The sequence below is a fragment of the Elaeis guineensis genome, chromosome 8 (genome assembly GCF_000442705.2).
Source record: "Elaeis guineensis isolate ETL-2024a chromosome 8, EG11, whole genome shotgun sequence".
Lineage (NCBI taxonomy): Eukaryota > Viridiplantae > Streptophyta > Magnoliopsida > Arecales > Arecaceae > Elaeis > Elaeis guineensis.
Genome location: NC_026000.2, coordinates 1,045,850 through 1,073,845, shown reverse-complemented (window position 1 = coordinate 1,073,845; position 27,996 = coordinate 1,045,850). Strand labels below are relative to the sequence as shown.

At 36.2% G+C, this 27,996-nt stretch overlaps 2 protein-coding genes across 4 annotated transcripts; both read right to left on the bottom strand.

Annotated features, from left to right (window-relative positions):
* Positions 1 to 3,337: 3,337 nt before the first annotated feature.
* Positions 3,338 to 4,280, bottom strand: LOC105050951 (uncharacterized). The gene has a single exon (XM_010931178.4). It carries the CDS (start codon positions 4,058 to 4,060, stop codon positions 3,563 to 3,565), a length of 498 nt encoding a protein of 165 aa, XP_010929480.1. The 5' UTR covers positions 4,061 to 4,280; the 3' UTR covers positions 3,338 to 3,562.
* Positions 4,281 to 11,917: 7,637 nt separating this feature from the next.
* On the bottom strand, positions 11,918 to 25,733 carry LOC105050869 (glycosyltransferase BC10). 3 transcript variants are annotated; one of them, XM_010931075.4, is made up of 11 exons: positions 25,560 to 25,733; positions 24,063 to 24,472; positions 21,897 to 21,995; positions 18,875 to 18,975; positions 18,718 to 18,789; positions 18,475 to 18,565; positions 17,160 to 17,240; positions 16,674 to 16,733; positions 16,448 to 16,570; positions 16,290 to 16,328; positions 11,918 to 12,448 (listed from the first exon to the last, which is right to left on the bottom strand). In XM_010931075.4, exons 2-11 carry the CDS (start codon positions 24,429 to 24,431, stop codon positions 12,314 to 12,316), a joined length of 1,170 nt encoding a protein of 389 aa, XP_010929377.1. In that variant the 5' UTR covers positions 24,432 to 24,472; positions 25,560 to 25,733; the 3' UTR covers positions 11,918 to 12,313. The 3 variants fall into 3 exon arrangements, with proteins under 3 accessions (XP_010929377.1, XP_073118287.1, XP_073118288.1); XM_073262187.1 differs by having other exon boundaries at positions 12,266 to 12,487; XM_073262186.1 differs by lacking the exon at positions 16,674 to 16,733.
* Positions 25,734 to 27,996: the final 2,263 nt, after the last annotated feature.

The window sequence follows — 27,996 nt, the reverse complement described above, 5'->3', positions numbered from 1 at the left end:
TTTTTTTAATCAAAATATTTAGCGACGAAATTTTTTTTCGTTGCAATTTTAGCGACGAAAATTTAAGCTCTTGCGACAAAATATTTTCGTCGCTAATACAGTACATAACTTCCTCGTCTGGGTTTACTATTTTTTGCGACGAAATAAAATATTTTCGTCGCTAAGATCTTTTGCTACGAGGCTTTCTCTACAAATTTTTAGCGACGATATATTTCGTCGCAAATAGTTTTAGCGACGAAAATAAGATTTTTAGCGACGAAAAAATTTCGTCGCAAAAAATCAAATTTCTTGTAGTGGTTGAGGAGAAGATCAGGGTGTTGGTCTTGCTAGCGTCGCTTCCCCTTTTGTATGAGTCCTTGGTAACTGCTCTTCTAGTGAGGAAGAGCACCATCAAGATGGATGAGGTCACCGCAGTAATTCTTCAGAATGAAGTTCTCAGGAGGAAGAACCCAGCTTCGAATTCAGATGGTGGCAGCTCAGCTTTGGTAGTTTCTGGAGGAGTAGGAGGTGGTAGACGGAGCGACAGAAAATCACGACGAGGGCGGTCCAAGTCTAGGACAAGATATTTGAGCAAGACCAGGTCTTACCGATATGATGAGTTGGGGTATCTATTCAGAGATTGCTCTCAACTCTGGGATCGGATGAGGGCTACTGCAGTGACAGCCAGTAGTGATTCAGAAAGAGATATCCTGGAGATATCTGACGAGGTATCTACTTCTTCCCAGCAGTACATTTTAGATTCTGCATGTACCTATCATGTGTGTTGTAGAGAGGAGCAGTTCGACTCCCTAAAGAATAGTAAGAGCATTGTTTATCTGTCGGATAGATCAAGCTGTGTGATCAAAGGCATCAGGACAGTCAGCTGGAGGATACATGATGGTACAGTGAGGAGATTAGAGAAGGTTCGATGTATATCCGATTTCAGATGGAATCTTATCTCACTAAGCAGACTAGATTCGAGAGGCTATAGGACGGTAGTTGGTGGAGGAATCCTGAAGGTGCTACGCGGCGATAGGATTGTTCTGGAGGAAAAGAAGAAGACGAGAGGACATTACTATCTGATGGGGAGCCTAGTGTGAAGTGGAACTTCGGGAGCCAGAAGGAGCCCAAAGCGAGGTGAAGCTCTAGATGGAGGTGGATTGGGTACAAGACACGAGACTCAGGAGGGTGAGAGGCGATATCGCAAAATAAGATTTTTATTACCACAGGACGATACTTCGAGCAGGTCTCAGATCAAGAGGAGTACAGCATACGACGGAGATGGAATCGAACGGCCTAGCTCGATTTTCATGTCTGTCCATCTATGATCAGCTGACGATTATCCTAGGGTATGGGGGTGAAGTGATCCAGAAGCTATCAAAGTTAGGAAGAGACCGAATGTCGAATCGAAGTGAAGATTGTTAGGATTTGATATCTCGAGATTCGATCTATATTGAGCTCATAACGAGGTCTGCGATGAAAAATAGAGTCCAACGAGCCCAAGATCACCCCAAATGGTGTCCGGATGAAAGAGATACGTCCGATTGAAGTCAGCATGAAGTTCGAAGCAGCGAAGGACCGGCGGTCGATCGGCGGAGCGGCGGTGGCGTGGCCCAGGCATGGTAAGGTGCGGCCCAGCATGCAGAGAGCAGCCCAGGTCCGAGCGCACATGCGCGAGGTGCAGTCCAAGCCCAGGCACGTGCGCGGGCACGGCCCAGGCCCACGCGCGCCTACGCGGGACCTCGGATAGCCCGATCCACCATGGACCGGGCGATGCACAGGGGGACGTGTGGATCGAGGGGGCATTTTCCCTCAGTTTCTCACGGTCCATCGTGGATCAAGTGACGTTTCTTTGACGTTTCTTACGGTCCATGGATTATTCCATGGACTGGTGCACGATCGGACGGTCTGGGGAGTTTTTGATCATGATCCAAGAGTCGAGGGAGGTTTTTTTGGTGCTTTAGGAGACCCTACCCTAGTTTATCACGGTTTTAAACCTTTAAAAAGGCCTGATCCATGAACAGAAAGAGATTATGGTGGTGCGGTTTCATTAGCTACGAAAAACCCAAAACCCAGAGAAAGAGAGTAGATGCGGTATCAAGAGGAGTAGGAGCAGGGCTCTTGGATAGCAGACAGCGATCGCTTCAGAGGTTCAGGGAGGTCTTTTTAGAGAGAGAGCTTTTGTGAGGGAGAACTTTCTGTGAGAGAGAAATTGGATGTACAAAAGTTGAGGATATGATCTTCTCGTATAATTTTTCTTCTCTTTTCTCACAGTGAAGTTTGCATGTCCTGTAGAGGCAAGTTTTTTTTGGTTAATTCACGAATTTGATTTTTTTTTTTTTTTGCTACAACGTGTGGTATCGAAAAGATCCTAAGAGATGATGTCCTGACCAGACATCCACTAACACAAATCAATAGCTATCCATCAATGTAGTCTGATACTGCAAGCTTTCAACAATTCCTGCTCGGATCTGTGGATCATTTTGGATGTGCATGCCTTTCATGAAATAATAGGAAAAATCTCTCCAACACAAAAATGAAAGAGTGAAGTTTTTATAGTACGTAGTCACGTAAACATAAATGATTTGCATGATTTTTTTTGCCATATTGATAAAGATTTGGAGAATCATTTCTCGTAATCATAAGGATTTGCTTGATTCCTTTCCAAATTGATGAAGATGTAATCAGAGGATTTGCTTGATTTCTTGCCAAATTGATGAAGATCTGGAGAATCAGTTTGATTCCGTAGCAGGCTACCAGTGCCATCTGCTTCGCCATTCTCAGGTGCTGTATCGAGATCGCTCGGTAGCCCTCGAGATATATGGTAGTGTTGTCAAGAAAAAGGGAGGATAATTTGTGCCATCCTTTCCGGCGTTTGTTCATAAAAAAGTAGCAGCACCGGACATGTCCATACGTGCGCGACTTTGGAAGCAGAACAAAACAGCCGACTCAGCTTAGCAACATCGCTCCTTGAAGGTGATTGCGTCTCTCTCCATGCTAAAGATACGCAGGCTTTATGGGCCTCTAAGAGCCTCGGAATGGTATCTTCGAGATAGAGTAATAATATAACAAAAAGCGCAACTCCTAAAATATGGACGTCCGGTACATATCATATTTCGGTGAATGAAGGTTGGTTTCCATCCGTGGTTTGCTGAAATGAAAATACAAGGATGCATCAAATTAATATCGTTAACTCTTTCAGTTTGAGATCCACGCTGGCCATCCAACTGTTTAATTATTATAAATATTCGTGCTCCATGTGTGTGATCTGCATCATCCTACGACTAATCTATCCGATCAATGATATGATCCAAACAAATACGCTCATTCACCCTTTCCAAATATTCAAGAAAGAACAGATGGAACCGGAGGCAAGACTGATTTTTTTCCCCCTCTGTTTTTATACCAACTATGCACAAAAGCCGGACAGATTATGTTTCGCCAAAGCAGCGGCCCCGGGGGACAAAACAAAAAAAAAAAAACCTTGCCGGAACACCCAAAAACCACACACCTGTGGAGCACTATACACGTGCCAAGCAAAACCCATTGCGAGAAAACGGATGTTCTTTTGCTTGTAACGTTCTCACGTTTCCGGACGTTTCTTCCGATCGGGGCTTCTGTAGGAGTCCCTGCCCTTGGACCGCCCGACAGGCCGCTCCTCGATGGCGTCCAGCTTCGGCTTCCACGTCGGGGTCCTCGGCCGCCACGGCCCATTATTCCCTGGCCCAAGCTTCCTGACCGGCTGTGGGCGCCCGGCAGGGGCCTGTCCTCCCCGCCGGGCGCTGGCGGTAAGGCGGTTCATGAGGGAGGCGAGCTCCACCGGCCCTGAGTCGGACCGAAAGACGGAGTGGGGAAGAAGGAAGTAGAGCCGGCCCGGTTCGAGAGGGTCGTCGGGCCGGAGTAGTGGTTGGGAGCCGAGGGAGAGGAGGTGGGCTGGGGTGCACAGCACGTGCTTGGGGGGCTTCCCGGTGACCTGGCCCGCCGTCACCGGCGTCGCGAAGTCCTCCACGTAGCCGTTGATGTGGATCACCCGCACGCCATCGAACTGCTGTGATGAGCTGCGAGAAAAGAAGCAACCCATCTCTCTCTGAAGACTACAGCCTATTGAGCACTCGACGGCAAATAGCTAGGGATACAGAGAGAGAGGAGCTGGAGAGGTCCAAAACTTATAGACGATGGGACGAAGCCAGGAAAAGGTGCAGCGCTTCAAAGATTACGGAGTTGTGGGGAATTGCGTACGAGGAACCCGGCCAGAGCCATATATTCGTGAGGGAGAAATTCCTTGTGCACCGCGGGCGGCACAGAAAATCCGTGTCTTATCCGGTTGGTTCAAGCAGTCATCATTTTTTTCACACACATTTAATATCTATAAAATATTTTTTTAATTAAAAATTTTATATAAAAAAATTATTTTTATTTTTTAAAAAAATTATGATATTTTATATTCATATTATAATATTTTATATCCAAAAAATTATAATTTTTATCTATAAAATATTATAATATAATATAAGATATTATAATATATACAAATTATTATAATTTTTTTTAAAGAACAGAGACATTTTTATCATTCAAAAATTTTTAACAAAAAAATCGATATGCAGATATTAAATACATATTAAAAAATGATTAGACAAAAATATCTCTTCTATATTATGATATTCGAGGTCATATTATGACATCTTAGACCATAATACACAACAGAATGTCATAATTTTAAAAAAAAAATCGAGATATTTTTGTCATATAAAATTTTTAAATCAAAATGTACATCTGCAAGTATTAAATACGCATTGAAAAATGATGATTACGTGGATTAATCGAATAAGATGATGCATTCCACATTAGATTTTTTGCACCGCCTTCGGTGCACAAAGAATTTCTCATTTGTGGGGTGTTACGCTAAAAAGACCCTTGATATGTATATTTAATTTATTTTAAACAGTGATCGTGGCCCATGTGTGCCAGGGATGGTGAGGGGAGACGATGGGTTTAGTTTGGTATGCTTAACTAGGTCAGATATTATAACTAGTGCAAGACGAACAAAAATCATATGAGATGAAAAATATTATATGCAGTGAGTTTTATAATTTATCATGTTTCTCTTAGTACTAACTTTAAAAATAAATTTTGAAATTAAAAATTTTTTATTAATAAAATTATTAGTCTCGTGATTAAAAAAATGACACTCTCTTTTTTTCTCATTTTCAACACATATTTTTTAGTGATATATATTATATAATCATATGATACATATTAAATAAACTAATCATCAAATAAGTCAATATATACCTACAAATAAATCGATATATAATTTTCAGAACGTGGAGTTTACTAATATTTAGCATATAGCCAGATGATACATACTGTAAATTTTTTGATACACACTCAGCAACGATCCAATACATATTTATAAATAAATTGATACATAGTTTACTGAACTTAGTATTTACCAGCATATAGTATATGACCGATTGATATACATCTAGTAAAATATTTATCCAACGTTCCAATGCATAAAACGATATACATATTTTGAAATATAACACTTATCAATACATAGTACATGACTAAATGATACACACTAGATGGCTTACTGATACATACTGTGAGCTTTTTTGATACACACCTAGCAATAACCTAATATATACTTATAGGTAAATTGATATATAGTTTACCAAAATTAATATATATTAGTATATAGTATATGGTCAATTGATACATACACAGCAAAGTAGTCATCCGATATCCTAATACATACTTCTAGGTAAAATGATATATAGTTTCCATAAACTTTTAGATGCAAAGATATTAGAAAAAAAGAGAAATTTGAAAGAGGAGGAAATGACTCAAGAAAGACCTCATAGATAGGAGAGATAGCACGTGGGGTTTAAAAGATGAGAAAGAGACTTGGAAGGAAGACCTTACGGATAGAAGAAATGACTCGATGAGGAAGATAATAGATGGAAAAACTTGATGAGTAAGAAAGAGAATATGGAAGGTGACGAAGAATCTCTCTTTGGCATATATTTTGCTTTTTTTTATTATTATTATTTCAGTTATAGAGCTAACAGATTTCGTTAGTAAGAAAAATTTAATTTCTATTTAAGTTCTAAATTTCCTCTTTAAGATGCGAAAAAAAAATGTAGCATGAAAATAGCTATCCGGCCTCTATTACTGTGCATGGATAAAAAAAAGTTGTACGAGGGAGCACTTCGCTAGTTACAAGTAGGAGTGAGCATGATTCGGTTTGAACCAATTTCATGCTCAAACCTAAGCCGAATCAGTCCTAAATAATTTGACATTTTTAAATATCAAATCAATAAAAGATTGAAATCAAACCAAACCAACATGATTTAAATGGTCTAGTTTGGTTTGATTTACCTATTTATATTATTATTATTATTATTATTATTATTATTATTTTATGAATCATGAAAACTTGTTTCTTTTTCACATAAGAGTATTATCAAAAAATTTATCAAGTAAAATGATTTAAATTGACATAAGATATTGTCACTCAACAAAATAGAATTCTTAAATAAACATCATCATTAAGGATTAAGATAAAGATTTCCAACATACTATAAAAAAATAAACAATCTAGTAAGTAAGTCACTTAGGATTTAAGGCTAATTAACATAAAATCAAATTGATAAATAACATCATAAATTCAGAATTATTTTCTATTATATTAATACTCCAACATAAACAACATTCTAATCAAAATGACGTCATTTTATTAAAGTCGGTCCGATTCGATTTGAGAATGATTTTATTTACTGACAAATCCGAATCAATCTAAATATATTTTTTATATGTCAAAAATCAATCAAACCAAATTAAATTGTATAAAATTTTAAACCAAATCAAACCTGCGGTTTGGCTTGATTTCACCGGTTTGATTGGTTCAGGTTCGATTTGCTCACCCCTGGTTGCAAGTAGCAGGAGGGAAAAGAACATGTATAAATACCCATTAGATTTTGGAGAGAGAGAATAAACAAGAATGAGCTTACGAGCAGCGTTGATATTCGAATGGTTGCTCAAAGCTGTTGGATGTTTCAGCCAAAGTACCCCTCTCACTTTTGTCCATGTCTGGTAACCTCCATACGTCTTGGAGACGACTCTCCTTTGTTTTTATTCATGTCCTACCAAACCATTTTCAAGGCACAATGTTTGAATAAGAAGCCACATGGCGTACGTCGACCAAGTGCGACTGAGATCTGCTCAACGTGTCCTCGCTGGTCCGACAATTTCAAATATTATCTCCTTATTGTAACCTATAGGACCGAGCCAAATGGTATTAGGTGAGATTGTGAAATATTAGCAATAATAATTGGCCAGAAGAAGTCCGATTGCCCTAGATCGATAAAGGAATCAAGACTAGCTATAATATGAATAGATATCTATCAGTTGCTATTTTGATTCTTGGTGGAGCAGCACGAGATGATTTTATCCAATAGCGTCCATGGAATAATAGGAAATCTATCATCCAAGAGGAAAAAAACGAGATGGCCAAGTGAAGTCACCAACAATAGCAATTTTCTACTCAGTACTACCATGACTTTTTGGCCCTCAAATGAACGGCTGTAACTTATCTGATGGATTCTCTTGCATTAGTCAATTAACTTATCTCGGGAGCATGAGCTCTGCCAGTAAGCTCGAGTATACGTTGGTCCAGGACAAACTCATCGGCATCTTTCTCTGCTCAAGATGACCTCAAGATATACCTCATGCATGAGGAAATTTTTTGGTAAAACGGCACACTGCTGCACTAAGAAGGTAATAGTAGCGGTTTTCAATATCCCTCAGCCTGAAGACAAAAATCTGAGTCATAACAACAAATAGAACTGAAGTTCACACACTGACAGACAATAAATCAGAAATAATTTAGAATCACTCATAACCTCTGCTTAAAAATGTAGCAGTGTGATGATAACGTGAGCCCATTCTTCCCCTTTCTTGTTCTATTTTTTATTTTTCATTTTCTTAATTGAGGCACCATTTATGTATAGCAAACATAAAGTTTTGGATGCTGGACTGACTGCCATACACGAGGTCTGAGATTTGAGCATGGAGCATGACGCCAGTAAAATCATTCAAATTCAGCGAGGTTTTCTTCTTTCAAATTTGACTTGAGTGACTCTTAAATCATTTCTTTAAAAAGGTTGGTGATATTCCCTTATTATAAAAAAAAAAAAAAAAAAATCTCAACATGACATACTATGACTCGCAAGGGATCATTGGAACCATGTGGAGTCATAACTTTGAATTTGGACAACAACAACTATCCTAATTCGATGTCTTTTAGTGAGAAGATGACCCAAGACTAGTTGGCCACATTCATGACTTTAAACAAATACTCTGTCAATTTTGCTCAAAAAAATCAATTTCCCGTGGCAGAAGAAACTAGGTTTGAAAACAACCAAAAAGACTATTCTTCTTCCTAGAGTTAGTTCATAAGATACATATAAGATGATATGTTTTAATATGCGCACGAAGATGTCCAAATGAGTGGTATCCTTTCGCATCCCATTCAAAGAAAGCATTAATTAATGATTTTGACTCGATGCTACTCATGGATAGAGGCAATAAACTGGACGTAGAAGTTTCTTTGACGATTAAAACCTAGACAAGCATCCCTTTGCATGACTGTAATTTTATTTAATTCTACTGCTTTCTCGCATCGCTGTACTAGTTCTGTTTGGTTCTTCGCAGAATCAAGTGCTATTACGGTTACCAGGATACACTAAATTGCCTCTTGGCAAGGAGTCATGTGAAGAGGATAGCCGTTTCAAGTTTGCCCCAACACGTTAAGATTTGATGCTAGAGTGAGCCATCATCTACGTATCATGCAGATGTTGATCTAATCAATGGATAGCTGGTTCAGAAATTTAGACTGCGTACCATTCAGATGGGCTCTTAATTTGATCATAGCTTAATTGGACACTGGAGTAGATGTCCCATCTTATTGGTCGATCCCCCAATATTTTTGCTGAAAGATGCAAAAATGGAGCCTTACTTAAAGATATACCCTGCATATCATCCTACAAAAAATAAAATGGAAAACAGCTGTTAATATTGGACGTCTGGACAACGAGGTCACAACAGCTTGGCCACAAGTAGATACTAACACACCCATCTGAAACCTAAATCAAGATCGCTGTTTTGAATTGGAAAGCAATCCGAAAAGGTTCCATTCTGGTCACCAAACAGGATGGCTAGCTGCCCAAGAGGAGATTCGGTCGTTTCCGAAAGACATGACCGACAAGAGTTTCGAAATGATGTACCGATATAGACAAACTTATTCTATCAATAAAATATTTCTCTTAATTTTTCATTATCTACATCCTTTTCTTAATCTTTCATTGTCTACAGCATTATCTAAATATAATCAGCATAAGAGAAGTAATATGCAAATTTTTTTATTTTCCATATGACCACTCGGTTAGGGACCGGTCCACTTGATCGGCCAGACTAGAGTTTAACACAGCTTAGCTGAAGTTGGATGTGCTTCGCATATGACGGGAAAAGACTTTCATTGGGAGTTTTGCTACGTTTCTTCTCTCATACCGCTCTTTTCCTCCATAACCCTCCAATGCCAAGCATCGCCCCTTGTTCTCCCTTTTTTTTCCCCTTGGAGTTGGCCATTTTATATCACTGTGCCCGTTGAAATTGTAGCTGAAAACTTCATCGGAGACGAGGTATGAAGCCCCCTAAATGCTCTTTATTTTATTCTCCTCATCTTTCCCTATGATTAGGCTTGTTGCTGGCCAAATTCCAATAATAAATGGGACAGAAATCAACCAAAAACCTCCTCTCCGGCTCTCCCTTTGTTCACCACCCCTATTTTCTCCGATCATATTTTCTCCTTATTTTGGCCTCCATAGCGGCTGCTCCCTATTGATGAGCCCTTAGCTGGTCCCCCACATTGGCTCGTTGCGATCATTTGAGTCCCAACGGCCAGCAAACAAATTGGGACCCAAAAGATCAAATAAAAAAAAATCCATTATTGAGTACTGTTTTTTTAGCCAATTGCACACCTCTTTTGAGGTGGTCACTATTGCCGAGCATGACCGCAACTTAATATGGAACCTCTAGCTATGCTATTACACCTGGCCAGGCCCCTACCACACCTTTTTTTTTTCTCTTCCTCTGGAAAGAAAATTAGGGGTTCTTCCTCCTCTTTCACTTTACCACAACATACAGAGAAGAGAAAAAGAAGTAGATATTTTTTTCTCTTTTTTTCCTCTCTAAAAAACCCATGGATCCTAATATGGTGTCCTGTCTCTTGTTCCTACCGACCCAAATTGGCCCTATTTAAAAGGTCGGAAACAGCATTAGTACCCGGATGACCTATTGGACCAATCATCTAGATCCTTGTTGAGTATTCCTAAAATCCATTATTGATAATCTCTGTCTCTACTTCATACTTCACTGATTGAATTATTTAGATCTGTCCATCCAAAGCCACCAAATGCAATCACCCGGCCAACTATCCCCTTTTCTTCTCTTGAAATTTTAGTACCATTAAAGTTATCTTATATGCTTTAGGTGATTTGAATAGATGTAGCTAACTCATATAGTTAAATTTCAAAGGTTCAAAGCATCAAGAGATGGGCAATCTTAACACTCATTATTGATTTTTGAACTTATAATTAATCTTCATACTCTATTAGTTTTCAAACTTATAAATAATCTTTATACTCTTTAATAATTTTCCAAGTTACCAATTACTTTATTATGAAAAAAATTATTCTATATTTTTTTAAAAAATCAAGATCAAACATATAAAATTATAAAACCTATGATTTATTGTGAAAGAATGATTTTATGAATATTTTAATACTAATGACTTGTCTATCAAATATAAACTCTATATTTATAAAATTATATTTTTATTATAAAAATAATTTCATAATTATTTTATTGCTAAAAACTTATTTATGAACTACAATCTCTACAAAGCCCTTTAACATCTTTCAACTTATATAGTTTACGAAAAAAAAAATTTAAAAAAATATAATTTTAAAAAATATGACTAAAAACTCTCCAATAGCTATGTATGAGTAAACATCCATATGATTCTCCCAATGAATAATAATAGTTGATATACGATCTTGTCAATAAATAATAATAATGAATATATAATTTTACTAGCAGATATAAAATTAACATACGAATTTTGAATCACGATACTCTATCGATTATAAAATGCATCCCTTGTCATGGATATAAAATGATCTTAAAACGAATATTTACGAAAAATATTTTAAACTATGATGTAGTTAAATAACAAGAATAATTTATAATTTTATTTACAATATATACTTAGAATGATGTTTATAAAATATTTAAGATTTATTTATATATGATTGACATTATAACTTATTCTATCATACGACACGATGAAATATTTTATCTTATAATAATAATTATTTTCTCTAAATGATGCATCAATTCATATGAAAACTGATACTTAATCCGATCAAGTAATATAACATTACCTACTGAGTTTATATGACTATGAAGTATTTTATCTTACAATAATTATTATTTTCTCTAAATAATGCACCAATTGATATGAAAACCTACACTTAATCCGATCAAATAAGGTTGTTACTGAGTTGTGTAGCTGACACATATTCTTTTCTAACCTTTTCAGACCTGGAAAATGATCCAAGTTCCAAGTTTTTGCTTAAAGGCTTTTGTAGCAGAATTTTAGTCCGCTACTCGATATAGTTGATAATTTTATAAAATTTTAAATATTAAAATTTTGGATTTAGAAGTTTTGTACCAATAGCATCTTTTATAACTTAATTTCATGGGAGATTTGGCCTTTTTATATTTCATATGAGATGTATTTTTATCGTGGGTGGTACCCTACAATAGTACAGCCGTGTTATGTTCCGGACACAAGACATGACATTCCATCTCTGCAACAATAGATCATCTTACCACCGTTAGATAGGCTAAACAGAATTTTTTGTTCCAAGAGAACAACCAATGAGAACAAAAATTAAAAAAATCTTACATGAAGCGGATAACAAAAGAAAGCTATTGATTAAAATGGAAAAAGAAAAATTATGGAAACAAATTAAACAGAGGGTAGAGTGGCACTGAGTTGGCAGCCACCTCGGCCCTACTCGAGCACTCGGAGAACTCAGGCCATCACTCATGCTCCAACAGTCTCTCCGACCGTTCTAGTAACCAGATTGGCATCATAGATCCGCTAGCAGTTTCATATATACATGATGTACGTATCAGATTTGGAACTGAAGGGTGAGGGACAGAGGCTGAATGCTTTGCCCAAGAAGGATAAGTTCATTGTTCATTCAGATAGAGCTGTAAAATTGGAGAACAAATTCATCAAACTATCAAGCGTTTCAGGGAGAAATTTTCTGGCAAATAAAAAACATGGCCTCTTTGATCCGTTCCATATGCAAGGTCTCTTCAGCTCTTCCTTCTGCAAGAGCATGAGCGAGAGAGTGATAGTTCAATTCATCTGCGATCAGTGCATATCAAGAGAAATGCAGGAAACAATAAGAATATCCCAAGTGAAAAAAAGATAATCAGTTGAGTATGTAACAAACAAGGAAAAGAAATGAATGACTATAGGAATAATTCTGAGTATTGGTCCAACTGAGAGCTTAAAAATAGGCTAAATATATATCCTTGCAAATTACTATAAATGCAAATTTTGTGGAAGGGAACAGTTTTGTAGTACCGTCAGCATGGAAACTACAGAGGACAAAATTTCTCTTCCCAGCTTATGAATTATCAACTTTTTCCCCTTTTTTTAAGTTTTTGGTGAAGATCTTTACATGAATACGAAATTTGAGATAGGTTGCATGGCAAAATAAATTGGTTTCTGAGACTCTCTAAAGGCATGGTCAACCATGAAAGCAATTATTATCCTGATATGTATTGATAATGAGTTTAAAGATTCTGCAACGATATTGCCACCAGTAACAATACTAACTTCCACATGAATCTATTTTCATGTGATTCTACAAAAGCATATTTTGAATAACTGGTAGGTCTTGGCAGGGTTCCCCATGAAAATATTATTTTGAGTGTATACTTCATAGTTGATCCATCATGCTACTCGTTAGTGAATCTTTCTTAGCTTCAGTTTTTGATGTGTGTACAAGCTAGTTTTATAATTTATTCAGTATGCAGGTGTGATTTGTCATTTGTGGCTTGCTCATTTGGCATTGGTATAGGTAATAGAGCTTTTATTTGTAGAGTTTCGTTAGTAGGACTTTTACGAAGAAGCTGTTTGTAGTTTGGTAACAACATTTATTTAGTGTGGGAAACAAATAACATCTGTTACCAAACCAAAACTAAGAAGTACTTCTAGAAACAGAAAATGACAAGGACATTGCATAGTGTTTTCAATTGTCTAGCCATTTGTGCTATCAAAAATTGTTACCATAAAATATTCTTCAATCATAAATTATTTATGCTGATATTTTAATGGAAATAATATAATACAATTATAATATACTAATATAATGTAATATAATAAATTCAATATAATTAATATTATCATATCATATTACATTACATTACATTGTTATTATACTGTACTATCAAAGATTATTTTATAAAGCATTATAAATCTATATTTTTATATTTTAATCTAAATAACATAATTATTTTTAGGGTGATTACCAAGTCAAGAAGAATATCATAACAATAAGCTGACATAAATGCTTGACTTTACTTACCCAAATACAAAAAGGCAATAAAATTGTTTACATATCCACAATCATAAAAGCAATATAAATGTTCACCAAGATTTCTAAATATCCATGTTACAAGCACAATATATTAAAAAAACAAGTCAACAGTTCATAAGAAAAGACGCAATACAATCACATGAAACATGCATCTCATGGTTATTCAATGTTCACCTCTGTTCCTTACTCCTTGCGGTTCCTTAATCTCTGAACAATCAAGAGTAGACCCTCCACATTATTATAAGGTTGAAACACAAAATCCTTAATTGCATGGTTATAGCAATAAAAAGGCACCAAATAAAATAATTATTGCAATAAAAAGTATTTTAAATTATTTTTTTAAAAAATTAATTGTGGGGACTTGAACTCGAGTCTCTTGGGCGAGTTTTGCCCCAGGAAAAACAACTTCCCAATGCTTCTCAAGTACAGTTTTTGACCAAAAGCTCCAAATTGGAGCTTTTCCCTAACAGACTTTTTGCAACCTTTTGAGGAACAAGAAAGCTATTTCAATATTTTTGTCAAACACCTTAAAATCACCCAAAACAGCTTCTGGCACTCCAAAAAGTGCTTTTCAGTCCAAAAGTAATGCCACAGTGAACCTTTCCAGCCCTTCACAATTAATTCATGTTCTCCCTCCCAACCAAATTTGAGTTTCAAACCAGTTGGTAAGAACTTGACCACCTAGCCTCTTTATCACATCATTAGGATTCATCAATTTCAGATGCCATAAATGCCTCTCCTTTCATAGCAGGCATTCCCATGAGATAATTTTGGTTTCTACTTTGCTATTCTAGATCCTCCATGAGAGATTCTCAATATAAGCACCATTGCAGTTACATGTATGTGCAAGATTGAGGATTTTAAGAAAAGCCCTCTTTCTATGTTTTGAAGCTTATTGTTTGGGAGGTTGATCTATTAGAACTCATAAAATTTTTTTCATGTCCATGATTTTGAAAGCTGGTGATCATTTAATGAAATCTGAAGTTATATTTGTGCCCTCAATTTTAGTTATTCTTATTAGTCTGGAACTAGTACGAACCTTGGTTTCCACTCTTTGGAATCAGGTCTTGGAGATATCCATCTTCCTTGGTTCTCCACGTCTTACTCAAGATAAAGCAGCTACTATACCCTAATTAATGGTCCTTGGTACAAAGGAGACCAGATTTTCTAGGGTGCAAGTCTTGTTATGCTACATCAAAGTTGTGGGGAACCTCTAGAGAGTATCTATATTTCAAAAAATACTATAAAATGAAACGGTGCCTTGTAATATTAAACTACGGCTTTTCCTGACATAGTTTACAATGTTAGATGCCAAAGCTGACACATGCATAAATTGGATAACATCATGGTCAGAAGCACACAAGTAACATGGTGAAAACTCCGAGCACCCTAGCCAATGAAAGTATGAGCAACCTATCCAAGTTGTCTGCTTTTCTTCTACTAATATATCTGTATGGCTTAACATTCACACGACACCAGGAATATCAGCTCCTTACTTGAGATCCTTTTCTTAATCGGAAGAACAACCTCTTGAATCTCTATAACATATAGAGACAAAAGAAAACATGTCAATAAAATACTGGGGCATGAACTATCAAACTATATGAACAAATATCTTAAGGTCAAGGTTTGCTGTGATGGTATTGGGACTTGTAAGCCTGATGGTACAGTGCCGTTTCATTCTGGGCCCATACTGACATAGCCAAAGTCGACGAGGGAGGAGGTCAGGGAGAAGGAAAGAGCCGGAGGCAAGAGAGACGAAAACAGGGGCAGAGCCCGTTTCATCGACAAGAGAGAGCAAGAGATAGAGGAAGAAGGATGGAGAGGGAGAGGAAGGGTTAGAGAGGGAGAGAGGGCTTTCGAGCCTCCTCTCCTCTGGCCACACAATAACAGGGACACAGCCACTACTTCAAAACAAATTAAGGGCTACATCCCTTTTTTTGATTTTTTTTTTTTTTTTAGTGAATGGAGAAATAAAAAAGGGGCCCTCGATCCTTGTTCCGTTGAAAACAAAGGAACAAAAAGGCTTTTGAACCTCCCTCCGCTTCTCTCTCACACACACATCCTCCCTCTCCTTCCCTCCTCTCTCTCTCTTCCTCTCTCTACCCTTGTTTTGTTCAAAACAGGGAACCGGAGGGCTTCTAGCCCTCCTCCTGCCCCTCTCTCCCCCCCCCCTTCCCTCCCTCCCTCTTTTCCTCTCTCTCCTCCCCCTTTGCCAGATTTCTCTGAGGGGCAGAATCCTGCTGGTCCGCCCCTTGTTATGGCTCAATATGCCCTAAAATGGGCGGTTCGAGGTGGTGCAGCATTCCTTGCTTTAAGTTTGTTTTTTTAAAATATCATCTAATCTGGAGGTTGAAGGAATCAGATCCATTCACATCAAATATACTTTAATGGATCAGTCTATTATTGCATTTGCTTAGCTTTACTGATAGATAATAAGAGCACACTAAGAATTGTGGAACATTTTATAGAAAAGGAAAAGCATAAAAAAATCATAGTGCACTTCAAATTGAAAAGTGGACTAGGAAATAAAGGAAAAATGCAGAAAATCCTAATGCGTACCCTTTTATTACTTGCAATATGTACGCTCATATCAATAGACTGCAAAAAAGCATCACTATTAGATTACAAATATTGTTGATTGTACATAAAACTGCAGATGTTACAGGTCAAAGGTAATAGAACTTTTCATTTTGCTGTAAAAAAGAATTCAAACATACTGTAATATTCTTCAGGAGCTCAAAAGTGACATCCTGAGCCTTATATGATTTTGGATGCCACTTTCCTTCAGACCAATCTACATGAGTCACAGACCAATTTGCAATTCCAGTAGGATCAAATATCTGAAAAATTTAAAGAAAAAAGACCAATAACAAACAAATGTGAAACAGAGAAGAGGAATATTATTTGATGAAGCTTTGAGTATAAATGGTCTTATGCGCTGACATGCAAAAGAGTTGGCAAATAATGTTCATCAGAGTAGCAATAGCGCCCTTCAAAACCTGGCTGTGAGAGTCAGAATATATAAGATCAGTACATTTTTCATGAAAGTATTTCGAGACATTCTAATGATCAGAATCTTTTAGTCAGAAAAACAAAAGCAGATTTACTGGTATTGCCAGACTCCTTGCTGAATTCAAATATACATGAATGCATATATGTTTGCTACACAGTCACCATGATATCATGTCAATTAGAAAACAAATACAAATCCAATCACTGTTTGCTTGCAGCTAATGGTACTTTTGGTTGTGGAATCTGGCATAAGTTCCACATCATATAGTAGTCGCTATGTCAGGGTAAATAGATAGAATTTCAAAATTGTCACAACATGAAACAAGAAAAATTCATTTCAAAATAACTGGAGATAATAGCTAAAATTTCTCGATTGTTTGCTGGAATAAGTAGTAATTTATTATATACATGACTTACCCTACAATAAAGCTTCAAGTTTGTGTAGTAAAGGCTGTCAGCCAGAATCAGCACAGCATGTTTCCGCTTGACTGAAAACCACTGCAATATGAATAACACTTGAGATATTGCAGCAATCTCATTAACCAAAAATGAAAAAAATACGGAACCATGGAAGTCTTGTTACTTCTACTGATACTATTGTATTTGTACATTTGTCTATAAATTTTATACTTTTTTCTTTGTAACATCCTCTCCTGTGGCTCATGCAAGGGCATGTGCCCACTGTAACAATACATATAGGGCCTTCTTCCCATACAGTAAAATGCATTGTGCTGGCGTTGCTATTAAACATGATCCTGTCTCAAGTTCCAGTTACCGTAAGATAGATACTCCATATCATTTCAACAATCAACGTGGACTCATCTCGAATCAACGAATACAAATAAGCATACAGAAAAAGAATGTTATATATGACTTTGTTTTTTGACTGAAAATTCCAGAATTATTGCATGGTTAGCAGTTCATATTATTAATTTGAAGATTGCCCAAGAGGACACCTCCCAGGCATACTGATGTGTCAATGAAGATTCCTGCAGATAAAATGAGGTACTATGAGAGATGTTTTCTAGATCTACCTGTTATTTTTAGGTTCATCACTATTCTCAAGATAATGTATGTGATACTTCGTCGTTTTCTACTTTTGGTTGTAACTTATATGAATGTTTTAATTCAGCAAATTAGTCACCCAAGAGCAAAAGAACTGAAACCCTGTGGACATGGTCCAAAATAAGATGACGTTTTGCAGAACTCAACTGCCAGGTATCAACTCCAATGCTGGTAATAGTGAACTAGTGATAAATCCATCTTTAGCATGCATACTTTGTGCATAAATACCCTAAAAACTCGACAACAAACTCCTATATGTCAAAGTGGTTCTGCATAATATCAATAAAATACTCTAGGACGACAAACATCAAGGAGGTTGACCAGGATAATAGGGCACTTCAATTGTATATCATGTTAAATTCATAAATGGGATGATGACCTTGTCAATAGGTGATCCATATAACTCCGTATAACCTTGTTAGTTTGATATTGGTAAGAGATAAGGGGCATTAAGATATCATGTTTCACAATAGGCTAAGGCCAATAGTGAAAATATTAGATGATGCCAACAGTTGCAGACGACCTCATATTAGATCTTGCATTTCCTACTCATGGTTTTATTTAACTCCATGAGTCTCTTGCATCCCACAGTCATTTGGCCAAACTTTTTCTTTATCCTTATTCAGTTAATATCCTTGTGATGAGTAAGAAATATACTTCAGCTTACCTGTGCACCTTTCCTCCAGTCTTTCTTTTCAATCACAGGCGACATATGCTCCGAATATCTGCCTACTCCATGTGGGCCAGGATCGTTGAAACTGAAAATAAATAATTTGACAAGAGAAAAGATGCAAGTCAGCAAATCTATAACTGGGATTTCCATATATAAAGAATCTAAAAATTACTACAGCATCCAAAAGCTATAAATTTAATCAGAACAAATTTTGTGGCAAAATATCTGAGGGCTTACCAGTCAATAAAGCTGATATTTGTTTCCATCAGATAACTATATACATAATCAAAATTGTGTAATGGTATACAGCTGCAATGCAAAAAATTAGTAGTCAGAATGCTGTTCAGAGCACAACCAGAGCAATTTAAATAACTTGCCGATTCAACACAATCACCTCTCAGAAAGCAACACAAAATGCTGATTGTCAGTGTCTTGGAGTGCATTTGCCAACAATCTCTTCTCCGCATCAACCATGGAAATTTTCCCCCAGGCCACCTACATGCACTTCCAATGAATAATAAATGTGCAATTACAATTTCAAACAATAAGTAAGTTCCAATCAACTAATCCAAACCAAAACTACAAACCTTTTTTCTTTGTTTCTTTTTTTTTTTTTTTGACAAAAGAACCATCATAGAAAAATCATGTTTACAGATAGTACACACGTAAGTTCACAAAAATCAATATTTTACTCATAAATAATTATGTTTGCTATAATTAACATATTGGTTACCTGCCTCTACTGTCATGTTATGCAAGTAAATCATTCACTGGTTGTAATTATTCTGAGTGAACATAACAGCAAGTGCCAACAACATTTTTTCCCATGATGGTTTTCCTAAAGAAATCTAGAAATTGGCTCTGTACTCTACAATAAAGAACACTTGAAAGTGACATCAGCTTGAATTAAGAATGACAAAAAAAACATGATATACATGAAAAGGAATTTCACAGAAAGTGCAAGAAGTTCACATGGAAAACATACTGCTGGTTAAGGTGTATCTGTTAACCAACAAATACAAAGCCCATCTTTCTGCTTTAGATGTTATAACTAAAGCATGCAACAAATTATTCCCAGAGTCAGAGAATAGTGGCAAGAATGCATGATGTAAAGTCATCTTTTTTGTTATAGATTGGTTAGAGTAAAGGTCAATCTTGTAACATAAAAATTTTATGTGGCAGTCAAGGAGGTAATATTGGGTTGTGACATTACCTTCAGGTTTCATTTACAAAACTGATCAGGAATTGATCTTTAAGCAATAGTCTACTTGCTTAAAGCAGTTGTCACAAGAATGCAAAACATGTATTAGGGTAGCAACCATTTTGGCATCTTAATACAAATTAACAGATAGCTGTGCTCTAATGATTAAATAACAGAGTGTAATGTTGTCTTTCTACTTCCCGTTGATAGCAAATGGGGATCATAGAGATCAAAAAATGGGAAGACCGTCACAGCAGAAAACATGACACTACTACAGTGATATTGGAAGAGCAAATGGGGTTAGAAACCAACTAGGCTAGAGATCTAATGATTTGCAAGAATAATAATAATAGTAGAAATCTTTAACTTAATATTCTTTAAAAAAAAAAGCTAGCAGGCACTATGATGTTTTTCGTTCAGCCTACTGAACTATTATAAAAAGCATTGTCATCTTCAAAATGATGGGAAGGAAGATAAAGGATTGTTCCTACCAAATATAAGAAAGGTGATCAATTTGTCCACAATGAAGCAGCGCTTTCCTACAAATTATCATGTCTGTTCACACAAAACTAGAACCAAAACTGAAAATTCAAACTCTGGTCCAACCTTAAAATATAAAATTTATGATATTAAGGGAAAAAAGGCAAACAAATATATAAAAATTATTTTGGCAATCGATAGCCTAAGTCGTACTTATATTTCTGATGCACTATAGCCTGAGGACATTTTATGGGCAGCTGTCAACCTGACGTCATTCTCTGTGAATCGGTGCTGAGATAACATAAATTCATAAAACTCTATTTTCACAATGTTTCCATAAATTTTAATTGCAAAAGCTGACTCATTATTTTATTTTACAAAAATTGTCACGGGGCATCATGCACATAATGACAGAAGTTTTGCCACTTAAGCAACACATGAAGAGGGCCTTTTGGCTTCTTTGACTGATATGGATTTACACTAACACTTTCAGCCTATTCTTTAATTGTTAAGCATACATATGCATGATTAATAAAGCCAAATAAAGCAAAATGTCGCATACTTGCAGCCCAAAAGCTTAAGCTATTGGGTGAAGGACTGCCCAAGCTTATAAACCCAAGTGGCACCCCCTACCTAGTCGATGTCAGTTCATTGCATTCTCCCCTACCCAATCTCATGATGCCCTTACCATGAATTTGGCTCCATTCACTCCTTGTTCGCTGGTGGGTGGGGGTGGGGGTGGGGGGTGTGTGGTGGCATGGTCCCACATGACCGATAGGGCTGTGATGCCCTAGGTCTGGCTTATATATCCAAGAGGCACCCCTTACCTAGTCGATGTGGGATTGCATTAAAGGCTCTGCAAAAGGGGGAACACAGCCTATGCAGAGGTAGTCCAAGAGCTGCCCGGGCTTTTGGACAAGGCAAAATACATAAGTCCATGACAACATGAACATAGTATTTGAAACTAACAAAGTTACATAGTTACTCAGCTGCAAGCTAAAACAATGGATTTAACTACTGGTCAGAATGGCATGACAAGTGCTGCACCAATGATATATTGGCATGCAACAATGGCCCAGTACTGGTTAGGAGCTAGTATTTGGTATGCTGCCATGCTAGACAGCTAGTGTGTAGCAATAAAGCCAAGCATGGGCAGGGAATAAGATGGCACGATACATACAATGCTAATGCAATGCTTGGACACCACCAGCATGAAATACTTCAACCACTGGCTGAAACTATCAATCATCTTCTATTTCGGCTCAAACATAAATGATCTCCTTGTTCTTCAAAACATACATCTTCAACACAATATGTGGGATGAAGCTTCAATTATTGGGTTCTATTAACATTATCAAACTGCCAACATGGGTTTTTATACATTCAGAATATAAGCAAAAGTTTCTTGCTTTCAGTAATAAGTACCGTGATAGATAATTTTTTGCAGTACATACATCACAAAGATATACAACATGTTAAATAAAAAGAACAGCATAATCCTACCACATTATATGCAAGAAAGATCTTCATATTTTTCTCAATGTGATACATAAGGCAGAATTTGGCAATAAAAACAAAGTACAGAGAAAGGTTAGTTTAATAAAAAGAACAGCATGATCCTATCAAGTTATGTGCATGCAAGCTCTTCATAAATTATTCCTGGTGGGGTTTGTAGGACTGTGTTTGGCAATGAAAAACTTGTGCAAGTCAATTGAGAAAGGAAAGGTATGAATACCTTATCACTGCGTATGTCTCTGCCGATAAATAAAGGACTGACATGTACTGGTTTCTCCCTTGACGCATGCACATAAATAGAAAATCTGCCTTCATGACCCTGCACATATAAAAAGCAAGTCAACAGAGAATGTTATCGATCATTTAAACAATAACCTCAATCAAAATAAGAATATTGGGATTTTTTCCTTCCATAGATGCTAATCGCAATTACCTTGAATGCCTTTACCATGTGTTATTGTGATTATATGAAAATATGCAGTTAGTCACTATCGACCGACTCAAAGATCTATGATGCATGAAAAGGGTTTTTTTGGGGGTATTTGGAACATGACAACCATGGACCGGATTAACACTTAAATGGGAAACATTGACCCTATGCCATTGAGACAACATTGAGATTTTCTGAAGCATATATTGAAATTTCAGGTAAATATGACATACCTGAGATTTTGCTAAAGCTGAACCATCAATTAATTTAAAATTAGGAAATCCCAATTTCGGATGAAAGGGAGATATCAATCCAAGTACTTTTTTTTTTTCAACTTACTAGAAAGATCTCCATTGTTCTCAAATGCTACATCAAAAGCTTTCTTTTTTGTGCCCAGTTAACTTCACTGAAACAGAACAGTGCTTCGGATATTTATAAAGCCATAGAGATGGCAAAAAGGAACGCATATCAAGGGAACGTAAGGTGGGGGAAATCTGATGTTGGCATTACCATGTTATTGTTTCTCAATATAAATTTCAGATTTTAAATAATATCAAGTGTGTAAATGAAGGTTACCACATAAAAACTAACAACAGGATTTGCTTATCTTAAAATAGCATCCTAATGTTCTTGTAGAATGAAACCCAGCTAACACCAAAACTCTGACCATTTCTAAATCTAAAGATCAAGATTCATCAAGTATGGGTCCCTGAACTAGATGTTTCAAAAATGTATTTAATGGTTTTGGCGTTTTGCAAAATCTGACCTGGCTAGTAAGTCATGAAACAAAAGGAAAAAGGAAAAGTCAAAAGGTCATCCTATCCTATAAAACTCAAATCTTCTTTATTGGAAAATGAATATGATCCAACCTAACTTTTATGTAAATGGGTTACATCGAGTTCTATATCCCATATTTAAAATACAATTCAAATAAAATTCAAGTTATGCAAGACCTAGACCCAACTTGACCCACTTGCACACCTCAAGGAACAAATGCTTACATTGAAAGCATTGATCTCCATTCCTATATCAAATAATATGCTTACTTAAGATATAATTAGCATAGCTGAAGGGTGAAACATAATACACCAACAAGCCTCTGTCTATGCAGACCACCTAGCAATCTTGTGATGTGATGCAATCTCTTTTTATCATGACAAGACTTTGAAATTACAATACTCACCACACTGAATAGACTTGACACAAAAGAGTCAAACAAATTACTTTGACAAATCCTTACGAATATAACCTGGCTGGCTATGCTAGCCATTGTTGCATCTTATGAAGAATATAGACTTCACATCAAATTTAAGATATATGTCAAGTTGAGATTTCCATGTTTCTATAAACCATAAGTTGTAACTGTTCACTCATTAGTGTGCTTGTTAAAAGTTTATAACAGAGCAATTTATGATGCATGAGATTCATTGAAAGAACACAGCCATTAGACTCTCCTTATTGCACCTATTAATCAACTATTCAAAACTAGATGTAAGGGTATTTTCCCTTATATCATACTGTATATGAATTATATTTTCCCAACAATGGCATTGGCATAGGGGTGAAATTGGATTGGATAATATCTGTCCGGATCTATTTTTGTATTTGAAGCTATCTAGATATAGATAGATATTTGAGCATCCGACTAATATTCGCATCTATATCTGCATTCGTCAAACAAAAAAATATGGATATGGACATACTGGTATTCGATCTGAATTCAGCCCTACATTGGCATGTTATATTTTGTGCCTCAAAATTTGATTTATACTCGTAACAATGAATGAGAAGCAGCTATCTAGGCCCTAGAAGTTCTACCCATCCCTATAAAGTGAATCTACATAATCAAATACTACAAACTTATATACACAAAATAAATCTAGATAAAGAGGAGAAGCATATTAATACCTCTATGAACAACCAATGAATTGTAAAGCAAAGCCAAGGAGTTTGTACCAGGAAGAATTTCTCCCAAAGCTTTTCGAAAGGCAATGAACCCGGACTCAGGAACATAAAAGCAATTTTGGGATTCTTTGATGGAATAGATGGCATTGAAAGAATGTCTCTAATGACAACACGAGCAGCAAGCTCATCATCAGTGTAGATTCTAGCAGGTACAGGAGGATACCAATCCTCACGAGGACCACAACCAAAGCAAGGTGGACGATGTTGAGGTGGATAAACATAAGCCCCAGTCAGCGCCACACATACCAAAGCTACAAGGGCAATAATCCATAGAGGCCTTTTCGATAGGTTTCTATGGCGAGCCACCGGCATGATTTTCAGGTCCCCAGTGCCTAGCAGCCACGCCTGTGCTATCTTCATCTAGAGAGCCTCATCAGGGTAATATCACCATCTATAACCACCTAATTCATTGACATTGCAACATTAGCTTGCAATATGGATAAAGTTACTCAAAACCCAACAACCGCTTCACATGCTATGACTGCTCTGTTCAGCAGTTAAGCAAAGTGCCGAATCAACAGAAAAAGAAGCTCTCAATTTTCCTTTACCAATGAATAAAAAGAAAGATAAAAGCAGTTCTACCCACTCAAATCTTAAAGGCCCAAGAAAGTAAATGAAATAAATAATCTTAAGCACAAAACACATGAGAGAAGGAAAAGAGAAGAAGAAGAAGAAGAAGAATAGATGCATGCAGAATGTAGTAAAGAAAGAAACACCCGTAGGTTTCTAATCAACCTAAAAGATAAGACTAATAAGTAAAAGTAAAGACCTATGGAATAAATCAATCAACTCGTATGTTTACAAGTTGCAATCCACTAAGTATGGAGGTAAACAAGTAAGTAATAAAGAACGTCGATTATTCCAATCTTTTCTTCAATACGACAGAGGAAAAGAATGGCCAACAGATCAAATAAATCCTTTCTTTTCCCTTTTTTTGCCCCCCACAAATTCTCCGCATCTCCGACGAACTTTCTAGCTTCACCAAATCCATGCATTTTCGCTTATTAGTCAAATTCTAATTCCAAATAGAATTAAAGAAACCGATGAAGCCAACTGCGAAACGATTTTTATAAAGAGTCGAGAAGACATCCGTCCATTAGATTTCCAGCTACCAAACCCTAAACCTCCCAATAAAATAATAAAAAAAATAACGAAAGAAAATTCAAACCATCAGAACCAGTTCAACGAAACCCAAACCCATCGAGGTCGAAATCTCGAGGATAAAAAAGTTCACCTCTATCTACATTCTCCGAAATATTAAGCTTCCAAAAATAAACTCGAGCGGCGAAAAGAGACCCGTAAAAACTCAAGAAACCCGCGAAACTCCGAAAAAATCCAACCTTCCCAGCTCTTGAACTTCAAGAGCTAACAAGTCGAGGCTATCGACAAGAATCCGACCGATCGACGAGGAATGTCCAAGGAAAGACCAGAATCCGATCGTACCGAGCTCGAACAGAAGCAGATCACATCGAAAGAAGAGCGGAGTACCTTGGAATCGTAGGAGGCGGTGGAGACGACGGGCCTAGAGATCCGGAGAGGAGAACCTGGGGAGGGATCTTCAGGATCTAATAGGTTGGGAGGAGAGGAGAGAAGAAGAGAAAGATTTTACTGTCGGCGACAGCGGTGAAAGTGGACCTCCGTCCAGGTTCATTTTCTATCCCAACCTACGAACGGATAGAAATCTAAAGCATCCGACGAAGCAAAGAAAGATTTTACTGTCGGAGACAGTGGTGCAAGTGGACCTCTGTCCAGATTCGTTTTTCCACTAGCGTCGGACTGATATCCATATTTACATCTTATATATATATATATATATATATAATATTTAAAAAAATAATCAATATCAAGCTATTAATTTGATTTATCTTTTATTTAATAATTCTTTTGTCATATAATAATAAATTTTAATAATCCAACTTATCTAATATATATTAAAATCAAAGCTCGGCGTTGATAGAGCTCCACATCCGCTGTATTTATGGTGTTTAATTTCATAAATTAAAGCTTCTTTTTTTTTTTGATAAGGAAATTAAAGCTTCCTTGGTATTATAGTGAAATCTTCCAGCTCTTTGTTTCAACTCTTTTCTTTTGGGTATTATATTTCATGCGCTCTGGACATGTGTATCAGTCCATATCCTTCTGTAATAAGAGATGCACAGGATATATGTCCACCTCTAATACAATAAACTTTCCATCCCTCTCTTTAAATTTCACACACCACATGTACGGTATGTAATTTCATATTGCAAAAGCTTCTTTGTACCATAGTAGAATCATTTTCTATTTTCTTTCATGCATTATATTTCATGTGCTTTGAATGCACATGCTATTCCATGTAGCTCTCTACCAAGAAATCGTAATGAGATATATGGCTCTTATCTTTTTGGAACCACTTCCAATATAACAAACTTCTCACCTGTCTCTTTAAATTATCAAGAGGTCCATCATTTATATATCTATACACTAATACTTTTGTCAGATTAATTAATTAAAAATCCGTTAGCTTTCCTGTTATACGTAGGTGTGTCACATTAGATGAATTAAAAAAATATTAACCAGACAGACTTCCCAGAAAAACGCCTGCGTATTCCATCTAATTACTCCACCAAAAAGTGCTGAGTATTTTTTTTGTAAACCAATAGAAAATGATAGGTTTTTTACAGCAAATTGCAACAGTAACTATCCAAATCCCTCTCGTGCTTCATATAATGGGTTCTTTTGTACAGAGAAATAAAAAATTTAGAAGTAGCAATTTAGTCAAAATTTTTTCTTCCCCCTTCTACCTTCCTATATACCTTTAGAAGTCAAGCTCTTGAAAGCTTAGAAAACTAATGTCTTAAAAAGAAAAAAATATTTTATATGAAAAAAAAAAAAAAAAAAGCATCCTGACCATACAATAAAAAAAAAAGATTTTCAATGTGAGATATAAAAATATATTTTTTCATGGCACCTGTGCTAACTACTCTATGGTTTGGATCTTTAGCAGATCTTTTGATAGAAATTAATCATTTATTCCCACATGTCTTGTCTTTTTTTTTTTTTCATTCTAGTTATTAATATGCAAAGAAATGAAGAAAATTAGGGATACAATTCTACGTGACGTGACTAATTTTTTTTTTTTTTTAATTCTTTAGAATAGGAGGAGGATAGAAAGAAATGCGCGATCTTTCCAAGAAACAGAAAGACGAAGAACTTAACATATTTAACTTAACATAAATATAACATATATAATATACATAATATATACAATACAAATCAAATTCGATTTTATTTTATATATATATATATATATATAATATAGACGTTGCAAATCAAAGCCTATTTCGATCAGATCTGAAATGAATAAAGAAATATAATTTTAAAAGTAAGGAATAAATTATGGATAAATCCAAGCAACTTTTCATAAATACAAACGATCCTTACGTAGGCATTTGTCCCCAATTGTCATAAAGAGGATGAGCTTCAAGAGAATGATTCAGAGTTCTTGTAGAATGGAATCATGTAGTATCGGCCATGAGATAGATCTTCCAAAGAAGAAGGTTTTTTCGAATAAGTCAATTCATTTGGGACCCTGCGGATCTATTCTTTTTTCCATTCAAAGATCAGCCCTTTGTCTTTGTGTTTTTACGTCGAGAATTCTTTGCAGATGAAGAAATGTCAAAAAAATTTATTACTTACCAAATAAATCCTCCTATATCTATATATAAATACTAGTTCATCGAGAATACGTAAGAAAAGTACTTCAAATTGTTGATTCATTGTTGAATTCATCTGTCCCTATGCTTTAATCCACAAGTTGATTAAGTAGTTAGAGAACAATATTAGACAAGTAAAGTGATCCCCATGGTGAGGTATCTTCAAAGAACAGAGAAAATAAAATAAAACAAAATGAATCCAGTTTAACAATCACAAAATCTAGCTCCAC

Coding starts and splice junctions, on each gene's coding strand:
- LOC105050951 (XM_010931178.4), bottom strand. CDS start 4,060: ATGGGTTGCTTCTTTTCTCGCAGCTCATCACAGCAGTTCGATGGCGTG.
- LOC105050869 (XM_010931075.4), bottom strand. CDS start 24,431: ATGAAGATAGCACAGGCGTGGCTGCTAGGCACTGGGGACCTGAAAATC. Junction 18,976..21,896: donor GAGACATACGCAGTGATAAG/GTATTCATACCT, acceptor AAGTGCATGTAG/GTGGCCTGGGGGAAAATTTC. Junction 18,566..18,717: donor AATATCAGCTTTATTGACTG/GTAAGCCCTCAG, acceptor ATTTATTTTCAG/TTTCAACGATCCTGGCCCAC.